The 17,895-nt window shown below is 41.7% G+C and overlaps 1 protein-coding gene across 1 annotated transcript in view; it reads left to right on the forward strand.

The window, feature by feature from the left end:
- The window catches only part of LOC108537538 (exocyst complex component 4), a 661,401-nt gene extending 647,987 nt beyond the window's left edge, over nt 1-13,414 (forward strand). Inside the window, exon 12 of the mRNA XM_017885082.1 lies at nt 13,245-13,414. Coding sequence (XP_017740571.1) covers nt 13,245-13,397 — 153 coding nt within the window. The 3' untranslated portion in view covers nt 13,398-13,414. The remainder of the gene's footprint in view (nt 1-13,244) is intronic.
- The last annotated feature ends 4,481 nt before the right edge of the window (nt 13,415-17,895 follow it).

Here is a 17,895-nt window from a genome sequence, read left to right on the forward strand (position 1 = left end):
TTGGTCTGTTCTACTTCTTTTTTTCTCTGTTGAATCTTTTTTTTTCTCATGGTACCACAGTGCAAGCCACCCTAGACTACTGCCAGGGCTTTAGTCAGATGCCTTACTGTGAACTCTCACTTCTCCAGGCCACCCCAGTGTGTCTGCCAAGTCTTCATCGAATACCATTTTCCCGGGGAGGGGGCACAGTATAGGGTGGTAAAGAGAACATCAAACGGACTTAAAAGGCCTAGATTCTTCTTTTTCCTTTGAAATCTCATTTCTTTCTTTCTGTTTTGTTTTGTGTTGTTTTCTGGCGGTTGTTTTAAGATGTTTCTATTTATCGCTGATTTTCAGCAATTCGATTATTTGTGACTTTCTATAGTTTTTATCTTCCATTTGAGATATATTGAGCTGCTTGAATCTGTGGGCTTATACTTTTCATCAAATTTGGAAAATTTCCAGCCACTATATCTTCTTACATTTTCTCTGCACCCCCCACCCCCAGTTGCATGTATATTAAGCTGCCTGATATTGTTTCTCAGTTTGCTGACTCTCTGTCCTGTTTTTTTTAATCCTTTTTTCTCTATGTGTTTTATTTTGGATAGTTTCTATTGCTGTGTCTTCCATTTCTGTTTCCGCCGTGTTTATATTTTCCATTATGTTTTTAGACATAGGACCCTATTCCTAATAGCTGTTTTAACCTCCTTTTCTATTATCTGTGTCATCCCTGGGTCTGTTTCCCTTAACTGATTTTTACTTCTCCTCATATATTTTCCAACTTATTTCCATATGCCCGGTAATTTTTTTATTGGATCCTAGACATGCGAGGTTTTTTTTACATTGTTAAGTGCTGGATTTTGTTATAGTTCTTTAAATATTGTTGAACTTTGGGAACACATTTAAGTTATTTAGAATTATTTTCATCATGTCAGCCTTGCTTCCAGGCTTTATCAGACAGGTCCAGGGCAGCTTTTACTCTGAGGCTAATTTGGCCCCGCTGCTGAGGCAATATTGTTTTGAAGACTACCTGGCACCCTATTTATTAGGAGGTTCTTCCACTCTAACTAGTGGAAAGGAACATGGACCATTCATTGCCCTGTGTGAACTCACAGGATTTGTGAGTTCACAAATTGGATTATTCTGCCTGCTCCATTGAGGTGGTCCTCTCTGGCCTCGGTAGCGTCCTTCACACAGACCAGTACTTAGCCAAAGGTTCTACACAGAAGATCTACACAGATCTTGTGCTCACATATGCTCCCTTTTGCACACACGTGCTCTCTTTCTCTCCCCACCCTCCCCTCTCTTTGTGAAGCTCTCCACTCTTCAGTATTTTGCCACAGTGAACTGTAGCTGTCTTGGTCTTCTGAAACTCCGAATTCTGTCTCAACCTAACAAGACTGCCAGGTTCTGTCCAGGTCCCTTCTTCCTGCATTATGACCCAGAAACTCTTCAGCTGGGGCACTCAGAGGGCTCACGTCATTTGTTTTTCATCTCTGGTGTCTGAAACTATTGTTTCCCATATTTTGTCTGGTTTTCTAATTGCTTAAGGCAGGATTTCAAGCTATTTTATACTGAAATACTTTAATTTTACTTCCCTGCAGAACAAGAGCATTTTCTTCATTATCATTAATGCATTATCAAGACAGCATTATCACTGTCACAATTAGAAAAAGTTTCTAGTATCTCCATATTTATAATATGTAGTCAATTTTGCATTTTCCCAGATGCATTGTCCCAGAAATGTCCTTTTCAGCTGGTTTGTTCAAACTGGGATTCCATCTAGGACCATAATTGTTATGTGGCTTAAGTCTCTGTAATCCCAAACAGTCACATTTTTTTCTTGACACTGATACAGTGAACGGAACCAGCCAGCCATGCTGTGGAACATTCCAGCTTCTGTATTTGATTGCTTTCTCTGTTTCCTGTTACTAGAAGTTAGGTCTGAAAGCTTGATTAGATTGAAGTTAAATGCTTTTAGTGAGAATATATCATAGATGATGTTATATTCATATTCTATCTCATTCATAAACCTGTAAGAACTGGCTTCCTTACATTAATTAGGCCGAGCTCGACCCCTGGATGAGGCTTGTGACCTTCTAATCCCTCCATTGTGTAATTTGATTTTTGTTGTGGGGAAGTAATTGATGTTCTATAACATTGACCCTATGTGGATGTTCATTTCCACAATTTCTGGTTAACTTTCATTTTGGTTTTTTGTGTTTGTTTGTTTGTTTGTTTTTGAGACGGAGTCTTGCTGTGTCACCCAGTCTGGAGTGTAGTGGCGTGATCTCGGCTCACCGCAACCTCCGCCTCCCGGGTTCAAGTGATTCTCCTGCCTCAGCCTCCTGAGTAGCTGGGACTACAGGTGTGCTCCACCTTGCCTGGCTAATTTTTGTATTTTTAGTGGAGATGGGGTTTCATCATGTTGGCCAGACTGGTTTCAAATTCCTGACCTCAGGCCGTCCACCTGCCTTGGCTTCCCAAAGTGCTAGGATTACAGGGGTGAGCCACCGCGCCTGGCCTCAACTTTCATTTTGTCTTAGTACCAATGGATAACCTTTACCTGAATCAGTTGTTTTATTAGGGGCCACAAAATGATTTTTTTATTTGTATTACTATTTTTTTTGAGACGGAGTCTCGCTCTGTTGCCAGGCTTGAGTAGTGGTGCAATCATAGCTTACCTGGAACATCTAGACTCAAGTGATTCTCCCACATCAGCCTCCAGTGTAGCAGGGATTACAGGTACACATCACCACACCCAGCTAATTTTTCTATTTTTTGTAGAGACAGGGTCTTGCCGTGTTGCCTAGGCTGGTCTCAAACTCCTGGGCTCAAACAGTTCTGTGTCGGCCTCTCTAAGTGCTGGGATTACAAGTGTGAGCCACCACATCCTGCCTTATTTTGTAATTATATTATTTTTTCTACATTTATTAGCTGGTATTCTTCCTTAAAATAGTACTTTTTGAATTTGGTAATGCTGAAATATAGTTCCTACTGGCAAGATAGCACAAATGCATAATTTTTATTTACCAAATTTCAAAGACAGTTTTGTTTTAATAGCCACCTTAAATGGTGACAAATGAGTTTTTTCTGACTTTCTCTCTTCGTTGATTTTTCAGTATGTGTAATCATCTGTAATAATTTATTCTTTCTGATGCACTAATCATCAGCTTTGGCCAGAGGGACTCACAGAGCTGGATTCTAGATTTTGAAGTATCATAAACTATCTATATATTTAATGTCTTTGACAGGCCCTTTAATATTTGTTATGGTTCTTTTTTAAGCCAGAGAATTAGACTAGATAACAGCTTTCAGCTCTAGAATTAGGATCGTGAGCTCTGCTACCGAATACTGCCCTGCCTCTGTCCAGCTGCAGAACACCCTCAGCCTGTCTGTCATTCAGGCCTTTCACAAGCTGGCTCCCCCATCCATTCAACCCTTTCTCCAGATTCCTTGACAGAAATTCCCTCCTCCAGCCACACTTGTCTCCTAACTGCTACACATGACCAGCTCATCCTTTATCCCCAGCCTTTACTTACACCTTTTCCCTTGCCTGAATACCCTGCCTCTGCCTCTGTAAGTATCCAAACCTCCCCGTACTCCAGATCCCAGTTCAGGCTCCCCCACCTTTATATTCCTGTTCCCTTATCTTGTCTTTTATACTCATTTCCCTCTTCTCTTGGAATATCACTGTTTCCTGTTCTAATTGATGTTTTCTCGAGTAGATTATCATCACCCCTGAAAAAAAAAGGCCATGCTTTTTACCAAGAACATTGCTAGGCCCAGTAGAAGTACAGTATCTGCTAATGTCATTGTTACATTTCTATATCTTTTCTAACATGTAGCACCTTCTGTTTTGCTGAATAACAGCCTTAAGGTGCTTTTGAAGTGTGCATGGGTGTTTGTGTGTGTGTGCTTGTGTTGGGGAAGGAGGGTGTTAGGGATATTTCTTATAAATGCTAATACTTTCCTATTCATCGATCTGTTTCTACCCATATGTAATGGAACCCATTGCATATCAAGAGGTATTGACAACTTACCCGTAGAGTTGCATTGATTTGAAATACATAAGTCAACGATTACTGCCTTATTATGTAATATTAGCTAGGGAAAGAAAGATGGCCCCTGGGTTCATACGGTCTAATTAAGCACAACTGTTGTAGACTTTTTCTCCCTTTCCTGCTGTTATGTTTTGTTTTGTGTTGAATATGAAATCACAAACCCCCAAATAAGCCTCATAAAGAGACAGCTGTGCTTATAAGATTATGTTCGTCACAGATTTTATTCAACCATAAATGATTTCTACCCAAAATGTTAAAAATATATATTATTGATAATTTATATCATACACATTTTCCATGTTTTTATTGGCAAATAAATTTAATAAGAATAGCTTATGTGAATTCTAAAGGCATATAGTTTTTTTGATTGTCTAAAATTTGACCTCATATTTTTTGTGTAAGCTTATTTCTAAATTCTGCCTCATTAGCCTGACAAAAGAACTTCAGAGTTTATTATGTAAGTATATTCATCTTTTCTGAACAGTGAAACTTTTTGAAATTATCTTCTGTACTTGAAGTGGCTCATCTAGTGATTAGTGTCATCAGATTGAATTATTTATATTTTCTTGCTGGAAATGAGTGATATTCCAAATGTTCAAGTACTCTGTCTGTGTGTGTATGTATGTACGTATGTATGTATGTATGTATGTCGTAAAAGGACATTCATGACTTGGCTTCTGACTGCCTCTCTGAGCCCTCCCACCTGATCATGCATACATACCCCCCCCAATCCCCACTCCCCTACACACCGCCTTCACCCCAGCCATGAACAACCACTTATAGTTCCCTGAATCCCATGCTGTTTCATGTTCATACTGCTCCATCTTCTTGAAGTGCTCTTTTTCCATCTTTGTTCATTCTACAAATCTCAATTATTTATCTTGCAGGAGTCAGTTCAGTTGTACACTCTTCTTTCTCACCTCTCTCTCCCTGCCTTTCACCCCAGTCCAATTAACTCTTCCTCTGTGCCTCTACTGTACAATATGCAGATGCCCATCAGCACCTAGGACATTTTATTGTCCTTATTTGTGAACTTATTTTCTTTCTTTTTTTATCTTCATCAGGAATTTCTTATTTATTTATTTATTCTTATACTTTAAGTTCTAGGGTACGTATGCACAACATGCAGGTTTGTTACATATGTATACATGGGTTGGTTTGCTGCACCCATTAACTCATCATTGACATTAGGTATTTTTTTTAATGCTATCCCTCTCCCATACCCCTACCCCATGACAGGCCCCAGTGTGTGATGTTCCCCGCCCTGTGTCCAAGTGTTCTCATTGTGTGAACTTACTTTCTTAATCCTGCTAGTATCTAAGATTGTTGGAGGGCAAGAATCTTATCTGGCTTTGTATCTCCTGCAGTTAGGCTAGTGTTTGGCATAGAGAAGGTACTTACTTATTTATCTATTTAATCAATTAGCTAAGTTCTCTGCTGTTTCCCCAAACAACTTCCCATCCTCTCCAGAACAGTTTTCATCTGGTAGTCAGTAGCAGTGTTGCCAACAATACTTCTATGTGTTCACATTTTTAAAATATATCATAAGTAAAAACTATTGTATTAGAATACCAATATACCTAAGGATTGTATTCTCAAAGGTTTTTGAAGAGGTACCTATTTGTAACAATGGTTGTAAATAAATTGTTTAAAATTGAGGCTTAACATGCATTCATGTAACCACCAACCAGATGCCTTTCCCAGTCAATATCCTCCCCACCCTGCTCTAAAAACAAATAACCACTATTCTGATTTGTCTCACCCTATATTAGCTATGCCGGATCTTGACCTTCACATAAATGAGATCAAACAGTATATATCTTTTTGTGACTGGCTACTTTCATTCGGCATTATGTCTGTGATATTTTTCCATGTGAATTCTTATGTTAACTACTAGCTTGCTCTTTTTCATTGCTCTGTAGCATCTCATTGTATGAATATGTCACAGTTTTATTTATCTACTCTACTGTTGATGGACATTTGGGTTATTTCCAGACTTGGCCTTGAACATAAAGTTTTATTTGAGAACCAAACTACAGAGCATAGCATTAGACCTGCTTTTTGTCCTTTCTCTGCCTTCTAATAGGCAACGAATTGATCTTAATATAGGATGTACTTAACTTTACTCATTCAGTTAAGAAAGATTTATTGAGTACCTGTTGTGTGCCAGGTCCTGAATAAGTGTCCCTCCCTTCTGGAATCTCACAGACCACTGGGGAAGGCAGACCCTAAACAAGCCATTACAAGTGTGTTAAGTGTTGTAACAAAGACATAGAAGGTGTTCTAGGTATTTATAACAGGAAAACCTAATCTGGTATGAGGGTTAGGGAGAATCTTCCCACAGAAAGGATATGTTAGCTGAGACCCAAAAGAGAAACAAAAGTACTGTCGGGAGACAAGGAACAGCATTGCTGGAAGGTACAAGGTCCGGAAATGGTAATGAAGAATTGAAAGAACCCCCATGTAGCTGAATCACAGAGAGGAAAGTAGAAAATGGTAGGAGGTGGGGCTGGAAGGGTAGACAGAAGCCATGTCATGAAGGGCCTTCTGAGTTATCTGAGCAACGTGAGTCCTCATCCATTAAAGAGTTTTAATCCCGTGAACGGACATAACTTTAAATTTTTTTCCTTTGATGTTAACCTTACAAATTCTGAAGTGCACAAATCTTAAGCACAAAGAATTTTTATATACATTTTTACTAACACAACAGCTATTCCGTCAGTATAATGCCAGCACCTAGAATGTCCTCTCCTTCGCAGTTAGGACCCTCTCTTAAGGGTAGCCACTATTCTGACTTCTATCACCAGAGGTTACTTTTCCCTGATTTTGAACTACAATAATCATAAAATTGTCCAGTTGCACACCTTTGGGTCAGGCTACTTTGACTCAGCCTAAGATCTGCACAGTTCATCCATGTGTTGCCTGCAGCAGTAGCCTGTCTCTTTCATGACTCTGTAGTTTTCCATTGTATGAGTATACCACAATTTATTTGCCCACTTTGCCCACTTTATTGATTGACATGAGAATTGATTTTTTTTTTTTTTTTTTTTGGCTGTTATAAATAAAACGATTAGGCCAGGCACAGTGGCTGATGTCTGTAATACCAGCACTTTGGGAGGCAGGGGTGGGAGGATCATTTGAGGCCAGGAGTTTAAGACCAGCCTGGGCAGCATAGCAAGACTCCATCTCTACCAAAAAAAAGAAATTAGCCTCATATGGTGCCCTCTGCCTGTAGTCCCAGCTACTGGAGAGTGAAGTGGGAGGATCACTTGAGCCCAGGAGCTTGAGATTGCAATAAGCTATGATCACACTACTGAGCTCCAGTCTGACCCCATCTCAGGAAAAAGAAAAAATTAAGCTAGAGCTGCAATAAATAAATAAAATCATTGTGAAGATTTGTGTTCATGTCTTTTGATTGACATGAACACTCATTTCTGTGGGAGGTAGAATTTTCAAAAAGATTACTCTGCGTTCAGGGTGGAGGCTGATTTGGAAGGCACAGAGGTGGCAGTTCCTCAGGCACCAGCTCTTGGACGTATAGCCTTTTGCAAGTCATCTTAGTAAAGGGAGGACACATTCAGAACAGTTTAAACATCACACAAATCAAAGCATAGATTAAAAAATGGAAAGCATATTTCCTTTTGTCTGTATCATTACTGTCGTTTTCATAGTTATTGTCATTTTTTACAGGCAGCTACAGCTTAGAGCTGATAGTAACTGGAAAGACAATATGATATACAAGTTTTAGTGACTTGTCATTGAATATGCCCCAATAAACAAAACCATTATTGTCATCAAACGTTTGCGAAGCCCTGTTTTCACGATTGCTTCTTGTTGTGCCAAACCCTTGTTAACCTCAGTAGGAAACGCATCAGGTTCAAGAGGTCGAAGAAGAGACCCAGAGCCAGCAGAGGAGAGAGGGGGTTTTATTACGGGCTTAATACAAGGGAGAGAGTCCAGTGGGGACGGGCTGGGCAGGAAAACCACAACCACCTACAAACATCATGCAGTTTATAGAGCATTTCCACTTACCACCCTCCCAACCACCTCCACCTGGCAACTTTAATGTAACCCAAAACTCAGGGCCTCAATCCCCCCTATGGCTGGTGTTCCATGAAATCAGCCAGGGCCCTCAGATGTTTATCATAGATAAGGAAGGAATCTCCAGGTTAGCCACTCCCAAATTACCTAGCTCGGAACACACATTCAGGTGCATTGCCACACAGGATCATTCTAAGGAGATGCTTAAATTATTGCTCTTAGGTGTGCTTGCCCTACACTCCGTGTGTGTGTGTATGCGTGCGCACGCACGTGTGTGATGGTGCTGGAAATGTGTGTCTGAAGTGATAGACATATTTCTCTGACCATACAGAACCTTAGATTCTTAGCAGCATCTCTGATCTGTCCTCTCAGGAAGTAAAACAATACAGATACAGAGACTCTATTCGCCAAACTAAAGTTGTTTTGATGTTGGTTTTGTTTCTGAATTGTGAATTTATTTGTGTCTTAAAACTTTAAAATCAGCACATTTTGAATTGGGAATTTATGTCTTAAAACATTAAAATGAACACATTCAGTTATATATACATATATAATGAATTCCCATTATAGAAAATAATACAATCAGGTGAAGTTAAGAGTGCTGTTGTGGAAATACCCAAGACTTTCAGCCACAATAAATGTTCAGTCCTTAGAACCATGGAAATTAAGATACAGTGTAGTGGCCGGGCACAGTGACTCATGCCTATAATCCCAGCACTTTGGGAGGCCGAGGCGGTCGGATCATGAGGTCAGGAGATCGAGACCAGCCTGACTAACATGGTGAAACCCCTCTCTACTAAAATACAAAATTAGCCAGTTGTGGTGGCACGCGCCTGTAGTCCCAGCTACTTGGGAGGCTGAGGCAGGAGAATCACTTGAACCCGGGAGACGGAGGTTGCAGTGAGCCAAGATCATGCTGCTGTACTCCAGCCTGAGCGACAGAGTGAGACTCGGTCTCAGAAAAAAAAAAAAAGATACAGTGTAGTAATAAGGAGGCAGTGGTCTCATTTCACCTTACCAAATCAGGCTCTTATCCACTACTACAATTATACTCTAACTCGCTCTTTTCACCCTATTCTGAATGTGTTGTGCATGTGCATTAAATCAATACATGTTTATTGAGCACCTGCAATATGCCATATACCTTGTGAGGTGTTAGAGGTGTGAAGGTACAGTCACTGATCAACAGGAATTAGCAGTGTAGTGGAAGAGATGGTCAATTGAACCAGTGATTACCACACTCCAATTAGAGCATGGGCCAAAATGCCAGGGTCCTCTGGTGGCACAGAAGGGGCATTTAAATCAGAGAAGGTAATCTCCAAAGATGAGAGTCATGAGCTAGCAATAATATTCCAGACACTAAGATTAGGAGGCACAAAAGCACAAAGGCAAAAAGTAGCCTGGTGCAGGCAAGGAGTCACTAGTAATTTAGTGTGGTTGGAGCAAAAGATGGGCATGTTCAGAGGAACTGGAGAGAAGCATAGAGGAAAAAATAGTAATAATAATAATTTTAATGGAGAAAAAAACTTTTAAAAAGAGAGAGAGAAGCCTAGAGGGGTAGGCTGGAGGCAGAACTGAAGATGATTGGTGTTCATGAAAGGGCTGAGAAGGAAGGATCGAGAAGTAAGAGGCCTGATGAAGCTCGCCCTGTTGACAGTGGTACTCCTCATGTGTCCTTAAGCATGTCATTGGGCCTTAGTAGTATGATTAGTATCCTGGGTCCTGATTAGTATGACCAGAGAATTAGGGAGAGTTGTTCCCAAACTGTGAAACACTGTTCCAGTAGATGTGAAAAGATGGACTATGAACAATGGTTTCATTACTTTGATAGTTAAGGGAAGACTGAATACTGCATTGGCCTCTTTAAGACTCCTCATGACTCTAGCATATTAAAGGTTTCTGAAGTCATCCAGTAAAAACACCACTTCAGTTTTCTTTAATTCAGTATTTTCCAAATTATGTGGACTGGGAGCCGATTTTCTGTAACAGGATATTAGTATCATGAGGCAGAGCCCCATTCTGGCAAACAGTAGACTAGTTCTCAAAAGTACAATCATCTTTATTCATTCACTGATTAAATTTTTTTAAGTGCAGAACCAAGCAACTGGTTCACTTTATACTTTAGATTACCAGCGTATCCCTGTAATAAACTTTAAGTGTTTATTTTCCACAGCAATATTTTTTTTATTACATCAACTGTCCTGGGATTTATCATTTCTTTTCTCATTTTTCATGTCATGCATAGACTTTATTACCTGGTAATAAGTTGCAAGAAATGTGAATTGAGTTGTTTCCAAGCAAATATCAATCATTTATGATTTGTTTAATAGAAATTATAATGAAGAAAATCAGGGTTTTGCTTATTATGAAGTCATTATAGTCAACATTAGCAAATCCCAAAATTAATAATGTGTCAGTAAATCATTTGCATTGCTAAAGAGATCAAATAAATAAAAACAGGATTGACCTTGTTAGAAATTTGATATTTTCAACATTTATCTGTCAGAGCCACTGATTTGGAAATTGTTATAAATTCTTGAAAAATGGAAACTTTTTTCCCTGTAAAAATACCCATCATTTGGCAAAATACAGTGTCATTTTTCTTGAAAAGAATGTAGTGATTGATTATCCAGAGTGCTACCATGACAAGGTAAACCAACCAAATAGCTGGAAAATTGTATGTAATCATATAGCATCACAGAGGCTCTGTGTTGAGCACAACCATTAGAATTAAACCATGGCATCTAATCATTCCCTGCTGGTACTTCCTGTTCACCCCCAAAACCTTGACCTCCAGTGGATATGCAGAGGTGTTTGCAGTCATCCCTTCCCCTCCAAATGCTATCAGCACAATTCTAGTCAGCTGAAAGCTCTGCAATAAATACAAACCAAACCTAAACCACCCAAGGAGACTTCAAAATGCACAGGTGTCTGTGTCTAACATCCCTCACATATATGGCATTCGGAGATTTATTCTGTGTATTAACATTATTAGCCTAGTTTCTTTTATTAATAGTATTGTCCTGAAAATCCTGAGAGATTATAAACAACTGAGGGAAAAGAAAAGAGGAATGCTGATCCCTCTTGAGAGGCTGATAATCTATTCAGGAAGACGAAATACACCTTAGATGCCTTGAGAGCCATTACACAGTATTCGTCCAGTATGAAAGCGCCAGTACACAAATTGAATGCATGAGTCATGGGGGCCAACAGAGTAAAGGAGCAATCCAATTATCCTTGTTTATTAGAGAACTAAATTGAGTCATAAGAAAGGAAAGGGCTACCCAAACCTACCCCAGAGATGGTCATCAATAGCATACTTGGGAGTAGAACCAGGCCCTTTCTCCCAATAATCAGAGGGATCTCCTCATGCTCGTCTTCCCTGCAATGTTTTAGATTTTAAACAGGCTTTGTTAGGATGGCTGAACTTCAGTCTCCTTTGTTAATTGCTGCCCACATGTTGTAGGATATCTTGTGTTTTGAATCAGGATGAGGATTTTAAATTCTTCCTAGTGTAGGGACGTGTAGCCAGGCAGAATCAATTCCTGTCACTCACACACAAATACAGAGGAATGGGATTATGGATCAGGGTGAAGCTGCAGTGCTTTAATCTTAAAATCAATACAGAAAAGGAAGTTGAACTTGTGGGGATTCTATAGAGACTGTAATTTGACTTCCTATGAGGTTTTGCCTTACAGAATGTAAGTGCTCCTTGCTTTTCACCTTCTGATTATTTTACTGGGGTGGGAAGAATGAGAGGAAGGGGAAAGATGACAAGAAGCTTCTACCACCAAATCTTGAATAAGCATGCAAGTGTAACTCATAATTCAAGCTAATCCCCTACTGTGTTGAGAAGAGCCATACACCTTTGTTTAATCTTTTGATTTTAAGAAAATAATTAGCCAAAACCCTGTACCCCATCATCTGTATTTAAGCATAATGAAAATGCCTTTGATTTCTTCATAGTTCACTGTCAAGACTGGAAAAGTATTTTTTTAAGCTTATTTTTATGGCTAAGCTTATCATAGCCTATGTAATTTTATATAAATATAAAATCAACAAACCAGTTACTGACTGAAGGATTCCAAGCTGCTAAGCATGCGATTAATATTTACCCCAGTGTAATTTTGCTTCTTTTGAAAGAGGCATGAACTAATGGTTTAAACAACTAAGTCTTTTCTTAATCAAATATTTAGAATTTGTTGACCATGTGTCTTTTTCAGATATAACACTGATTTACTATACAATGCTGTCGGCATCTAGCTTTAAGATGGGCTTATTTTTCCTTTCGGATAGTTTTTTAATTCAGTTTTAAAATATGTCTGAGTGTGTTTAGACCCTGCGCCTACAGTGGTGACAGCAATATGAAACACTGTAATCTCGTGAGAAAATGCACTGTGGGCAGCAGAACTCTGGTCTGGCTCTGAGGCAGAATGGTATAGTTAGAAGAGCAAAGCCTGGAGCTCCTTCTTTGTTTTCTTCATCTTCCTAAGCTTGTTTCCTCGTCTTTAAACCGGGGATGATGATAGGATACACCTGATAGGTATAGGGGGCGTTGAGAGAATTAAAGGAAATAAAATATACAAAGTGCTTATCATTGTACTTTGCACTTGTAAGAACCCTATAAATGTTCATGATTATCATGATTATTGTGTGAGTCTCAAGTGAGATAACATATGCTGTGTATGTGAAAACATTCTACAAGCTGTAAAACACAATACAAATGTTAGTTGTTATTCTGAATAGATTGATGGTTTTGAAACTTTTAAAATAAATCATGGAAGGTTTTTTCTTTGTGCTGCCTGTCATAGGTTCCTAATCTCAAAGAGCCTTGGAGTGATAAATCAGGCTCCAGCTGAATATGCATTTTCTGTCTTAAAAGCCAAAGTTATCTTGTGAGTGTCAAGAATTCCATGATATCAACTTGAAAATCCCCATTCTGTGTCCTTCCAGAAAAAACACTTGCTCAGGTCTTGGGAAGACCAGCGCTGTGTAAGATTCTTATTTGGTTGTTGTTTTGAGTTCATATTTCAAAATGTCACATTCTTCCAGGAAAGCTTAGGTACCTTAAATTATGACATACTTGGAGTTGTCCTTCCTTGTCCTACACATTACTTGACTACAGAAATCTCATATCCTCTCTTTGTTGTTCATTTCCAGAGCACAATCATTGTGGAGAAGACAGTGCAAGACCTCCTGAACCTGATGCATGACTTGAGTGCATATTCAGATCAATTCCTCAACATGGTGTGCGTGAAGCTCCAGGAGTACAAGGACACCTGCACTGCAGCTTACAGGTGTAGCTTCTGTTAGGAACTAAGCAAAGTAATGTTTGAGCCTGAGGGTGGTTCTGATTGGTGACATTGCCTCAATAGCCTAATTTTCAAAAGGATCATCTCTGAGTTTGTCAAGAGATGAGAACATCCATCATGGAAATAGTCTCCTAGACCTTTGTGTAGTCAGAACAACAGAGAGAATGAAAGTGATGAAGGGACAGAGCCACTAGGACTGCCATTGAGTGGTTCAGATTATGTGTCAGCCTTGATGTTCATGAAAACCTGGAATGATAAGATCATGTTCCTCAAGGAAATTCCAGATCTTGGTTAGTCTATCTTATGGTTAAAAAGATCCTTAAAATAGAGCAATTTGAAACTCTTAATCTTTAATAGTATTTCTTTTTAATTAAAAATATATTCTGGCTGGGCGCGGTGGCTCACATCTATAATCCCAGCACTTTGGGAGGCCGAGATGGGCGGATCACGAGGTCAGGAGATCAAGACCATCCTGGCTAACATGATGAAACCCCGTCTCTACTAAAAATACAAAAAATTAGCCGGGCGTGGTGGCGGGCACCTGTAGTCCCAGCTACTCGGGAGGCTGAGGCAGGAGAATGGCGTGAACCCGGGAGGCGGAGCTTGCAGTGAGCTGAGATCCGGCCACAGCACTCCAGCCTGGGCGGCAGAGCGAGACTCCGTCTCAAAAAAAAAAAAAACTTCTTCCTTAGTTGAAGCCTACTTCCTCAGAAATGCACCCATTGGTCCTATCTCTACTGCGGCTGAACAGCTACTCCCCCACCCACTGCCTTCCGGAGGTGAGGCTTTCAAGTGTAATGAGATCTTTGAAAGGTGCTTGTACTAAATTAAAGACACCAGCTGCACCCAGGGTGTGTCCTGTCATCCATCCTCCACTGCCACAGGAACAGTGGATCCTCTGGGTGCTATCAGAGTCCACGCACCAGTGGACAATACTAGTCTGGTACCTGTCATACACGAATAGGCTCTTTAAAGCAGTGCCCTGGATCAAAGAGCAGAACCAGATCATCCTTGGAAGAAAAGGGCAGAGCGGATTTGGAAACCCGGCCAGATGCCCCAGACTCCTCTCCTTACAGCAGCTGTCAGAATTATGAGAAAGTATCTGTTGGTGTCCCTGGTCTCTGTGCCCTGAATACCTTCCTTCTCACCCTCTGGCCTAGGAGAAATGGTTTCCTGCTGCTGCTGATCTGAGTTGCATCATCCTCTCCAGTGTTTTCTTGATTCTTCCATTGCTTGTGTGATGTCTATTAACATCTCTCTGTTTTAAATACTCAAGGCGGTATTCGTTTTCAGACTAGATATTACTCATGTAGGCTATGTTACCTGTATTATGGGTACAGTGGCTCAAGCCTGTAAACCCAGCACTCTGGGAGGCCGAGGTGGGTGGAACACCTGAGGTCAAGAGTTTGAGACCAGCCTGGCCAACATGGTGAAACCCCGTCTCTACTAAAAATACAAAAATTAGCCAGGAGCAGTGGCTCATGCCTGTAGTCCCAGATACTTGGGAGGCTCGGGCAGGAATATCGCTTGAACCTGGGAGGCAGAGGTTGCAGTGAGCCAAGATTGAACCACTGCACTTCAGCTTGGGCACAGAACAAGAGTCTGTCTCAAAGAAAAAGAAAAAAGAGTGGGATCCAGTTCCCCTCAATTCAACAAATATTCACTTGGTTCCCAGCATTCATTCAACAAATATCTATTGAGCACTGCTATTTTCCAAGCACTGTTGTAATTGGAGGGATACAGCAGTGAACAAGACAAAGTCTTTGCCTTAATGGAGTTTATATTTAAGTGGGAAGAGATGGACAATGAACAAATAAGCAAATAAATCTACAGTATATCAGACTGTGATAAGAGCTACAGAGAAAATACAAAGCTGGGTAAAGGAGTGAAGAGTGCCCGGGTAGACATTGCTGGGATTGCTTGAGGTCAGGAGTTCAAGACCAGCCTGGGCAACATAGTTAAACCCAGTCTCTACTAAAAATACAAAAATTAACTGGGCATGGTAGCATGTGCCTGTAGTCCCAGCTACTTGGGAGGCTGAGGCACGAGAATTGCTTGAACCCGGGAGGCAGAGGTTACAGGGAGCTGAGATTGGGCCGCTGTGCTCTAGCCTGGGTGACAGAGTGAGACCCTGTCTCAAAAAAAAAAAAAAAAGTGAGTATAAACAAGTGGGGAGGTTTGAGGACTGAACCCTGAACATTCCTGTGTTCAGAGGTTAGGAAAATATGGAAGAACCAGGAGAGGGGACTGAAAAGACGGGGTGTATGTGTGGAGAGAGGACAGACTGTGAATGATCCCTGGGTGACTGCTGTCCATGTCCGTGTCTGTCTGTAGGTCTTGTACGTCTGAGTTTGTGTAGCAGAGGGCAGCCACGTGGACTCTGAGTCTGCAAGCAAAGTTCCAGGCATGCAGTGAGAGTTCAGTGACCTCCCCAAAAAGTGTCCATAAACTCAGTTCATGGGTCTCTCCAAGAAGCCCCTACAACTTGAGTTCAATGCAGTCCTCAAGAATGTCCTGTTGGACATGAGTTTATCAGCCTCCCTAGACAGCCTCACAGTTAGAGTCAGCACATTTCCTAAGAACCCCCTGCCTGAATTCAGTAAGCCCCTGCAGCCTCAATTTAGTGCATTTCCCAAAAAGGTCCCACAGCCTCGGTTCAGTCACTTCGCTAGGGTGTCCTTAGAATCTGAGTTGTGAGCACTTCTCAAAGATTCCTGTAGCCTGAGTTCAAAGCATTTTGACCTCCCTGCAGGCAGAATCCCTTTGTGTCCTACCCCCAGGAAACCCCTGTGCCTCCAGTCCCCATCACTCCAGGCTCAACCTCAGGCTCTAAGTTTCCAAGACCCAAGGCCAGGAAGGCACGTGAAGCCAGGAGTCTTTTCCTTCAGGGAAGACAGGACACTAGGTCTTTCTCTTTCTCTCTCTCTCTCTCTCTCTCTCTCTCTCTCTCTCTCTCTCTCTCCTGCTTACTCTGACAAAGGCCTCTGCCCCTTTGGCAGCCTAGTGTCCCCATCTGCCAAGCCCCTAGGAGACCCTCAGTGATGACCACATGTAGATCAGGGTGCAGACTCAGGATAGTGAGAAAGAAGGATCCCAGGAGAGAAGGGGCTGAGTCTCCCTGGCAGCTCACTTTCTCTCGTTCTTCTCTTTCTCTCACCTCTGCTAGTAGCAACACCCAGGTCATGCGCCCTGAATGGACTCTACAGTGAGTGGGAGGAGCAAAGGGAAAGGGAGGGCATAGAAGGCCAAGGGAGCCCTAAACTAGGCCAGCATCTTGGCAAGGAGCTGGCAGAGCTCCCCGATGTCAGAGAGCTCGACACCACTCCCCTTGGGAGAGTCTCTGATTTTAGAGGGCTCTTCGACACCCGCCAACCATCAGGAAAAAAGTTTTGGGCTGGGCGTGCCAAGGGCTCTGGTCCTCAGTCTGCTGCAGGGAGTAGAAAAACATTTATTTGAAACTATTCTCTAACCCCCTCAATGCCAAAACAGTTTGTCCTCATATCAACAGGGACTCTTTGCAGGGTTTTAAGCAGGTGAGGGCAAGGTCATGCTGGGGCTGTAGAAAGCATCCGCCAGCTGGTGCCCCAGGGAATGGGAGAGCAAAAGCAGAAAGACCAGGGAGGAGTTTGTTGCACTTGTCCTAGCAAGAGATGCAGGGGACTTAGGATAGGGGAGCAGCAGCGTTGTTGGAGGATGCAGAAGTATGTGAGAGAATGTTTGCATTTTATTCTTTTTTTAGGATGGGTCTCGCTATGTTCTGTAGGCCGGCCTTGAACTCCTGGAATTAAGTAATCCTCTTACCTCAGCCTCTGGAGTAGCTGGGACTACAAGTGTGCATCACCACACCAGGAAAGAGAATGTTTAAGGGGCAAAATGAACAGGTCTTGGAGATGGTTTTGGTACATGGGAGAAAGCAAGAATTCATTCAATGCCAGGTGTGGTTGCCCAGGCCTGTAATCCCAGCACTCTGGGAGGCTGAGGTGGGAGGATCAATTGAGGCCGGGAGTTCAAGACCAGCCTGGGCAACATAGTGAGACCCCCATCTCTATTAAAAAAATAAAAAGGAATTCATTCAACAAATACTTATTAGGCACCTGCTAAGCCAGTTCCGGGTGCTTGGAATATAGGCTTTAAACAAGTAAGAAAAAAATCCCTGCCCTATGAGTTCACATTCCGGAGAGTGACTCCCAGGTTTCCGCTTCTGGTGACTGGGTAGATGATGGGGCGTGTCACTGAGATAGGGACATGGAGAGAGAAGCTGCTTTGGAAGGGGGAGAAGTGCTGAGGTCCATTAGACATGGTTCGCTTGAGGTGCCTGTGGGATGACCAGGGAGGGTGGCCAGGCAGGATTTGAGGCTGGAGCTCAGATGAGAGGTCTGCCCTGGCAGGAGGTAGAGATTTGGTAGTGGCCACACATGGATGGTTCTGAATCTAAGGGAGATGGGAGAATGACAAGGCAAGCAAGTGCAGTCCAAAGAGAGACCGGACTCTGAGGAAAC

Source organism: Rhinopithecus bieti, unplaced genomic scaffold, assembly GCF_001698545.2.
Source record: "Rhinopithecus bieti isolate Rb0 unplaced genomic scaffold, ASM169854v2 scaffold_13262, whole genome shotgun sequence".
NCBI lineage: Eukaryota > Metazoa > Chordata > Mammalia > Primates > Cercopithecidae > Rhinopithecus > Rhinopithecus bieti.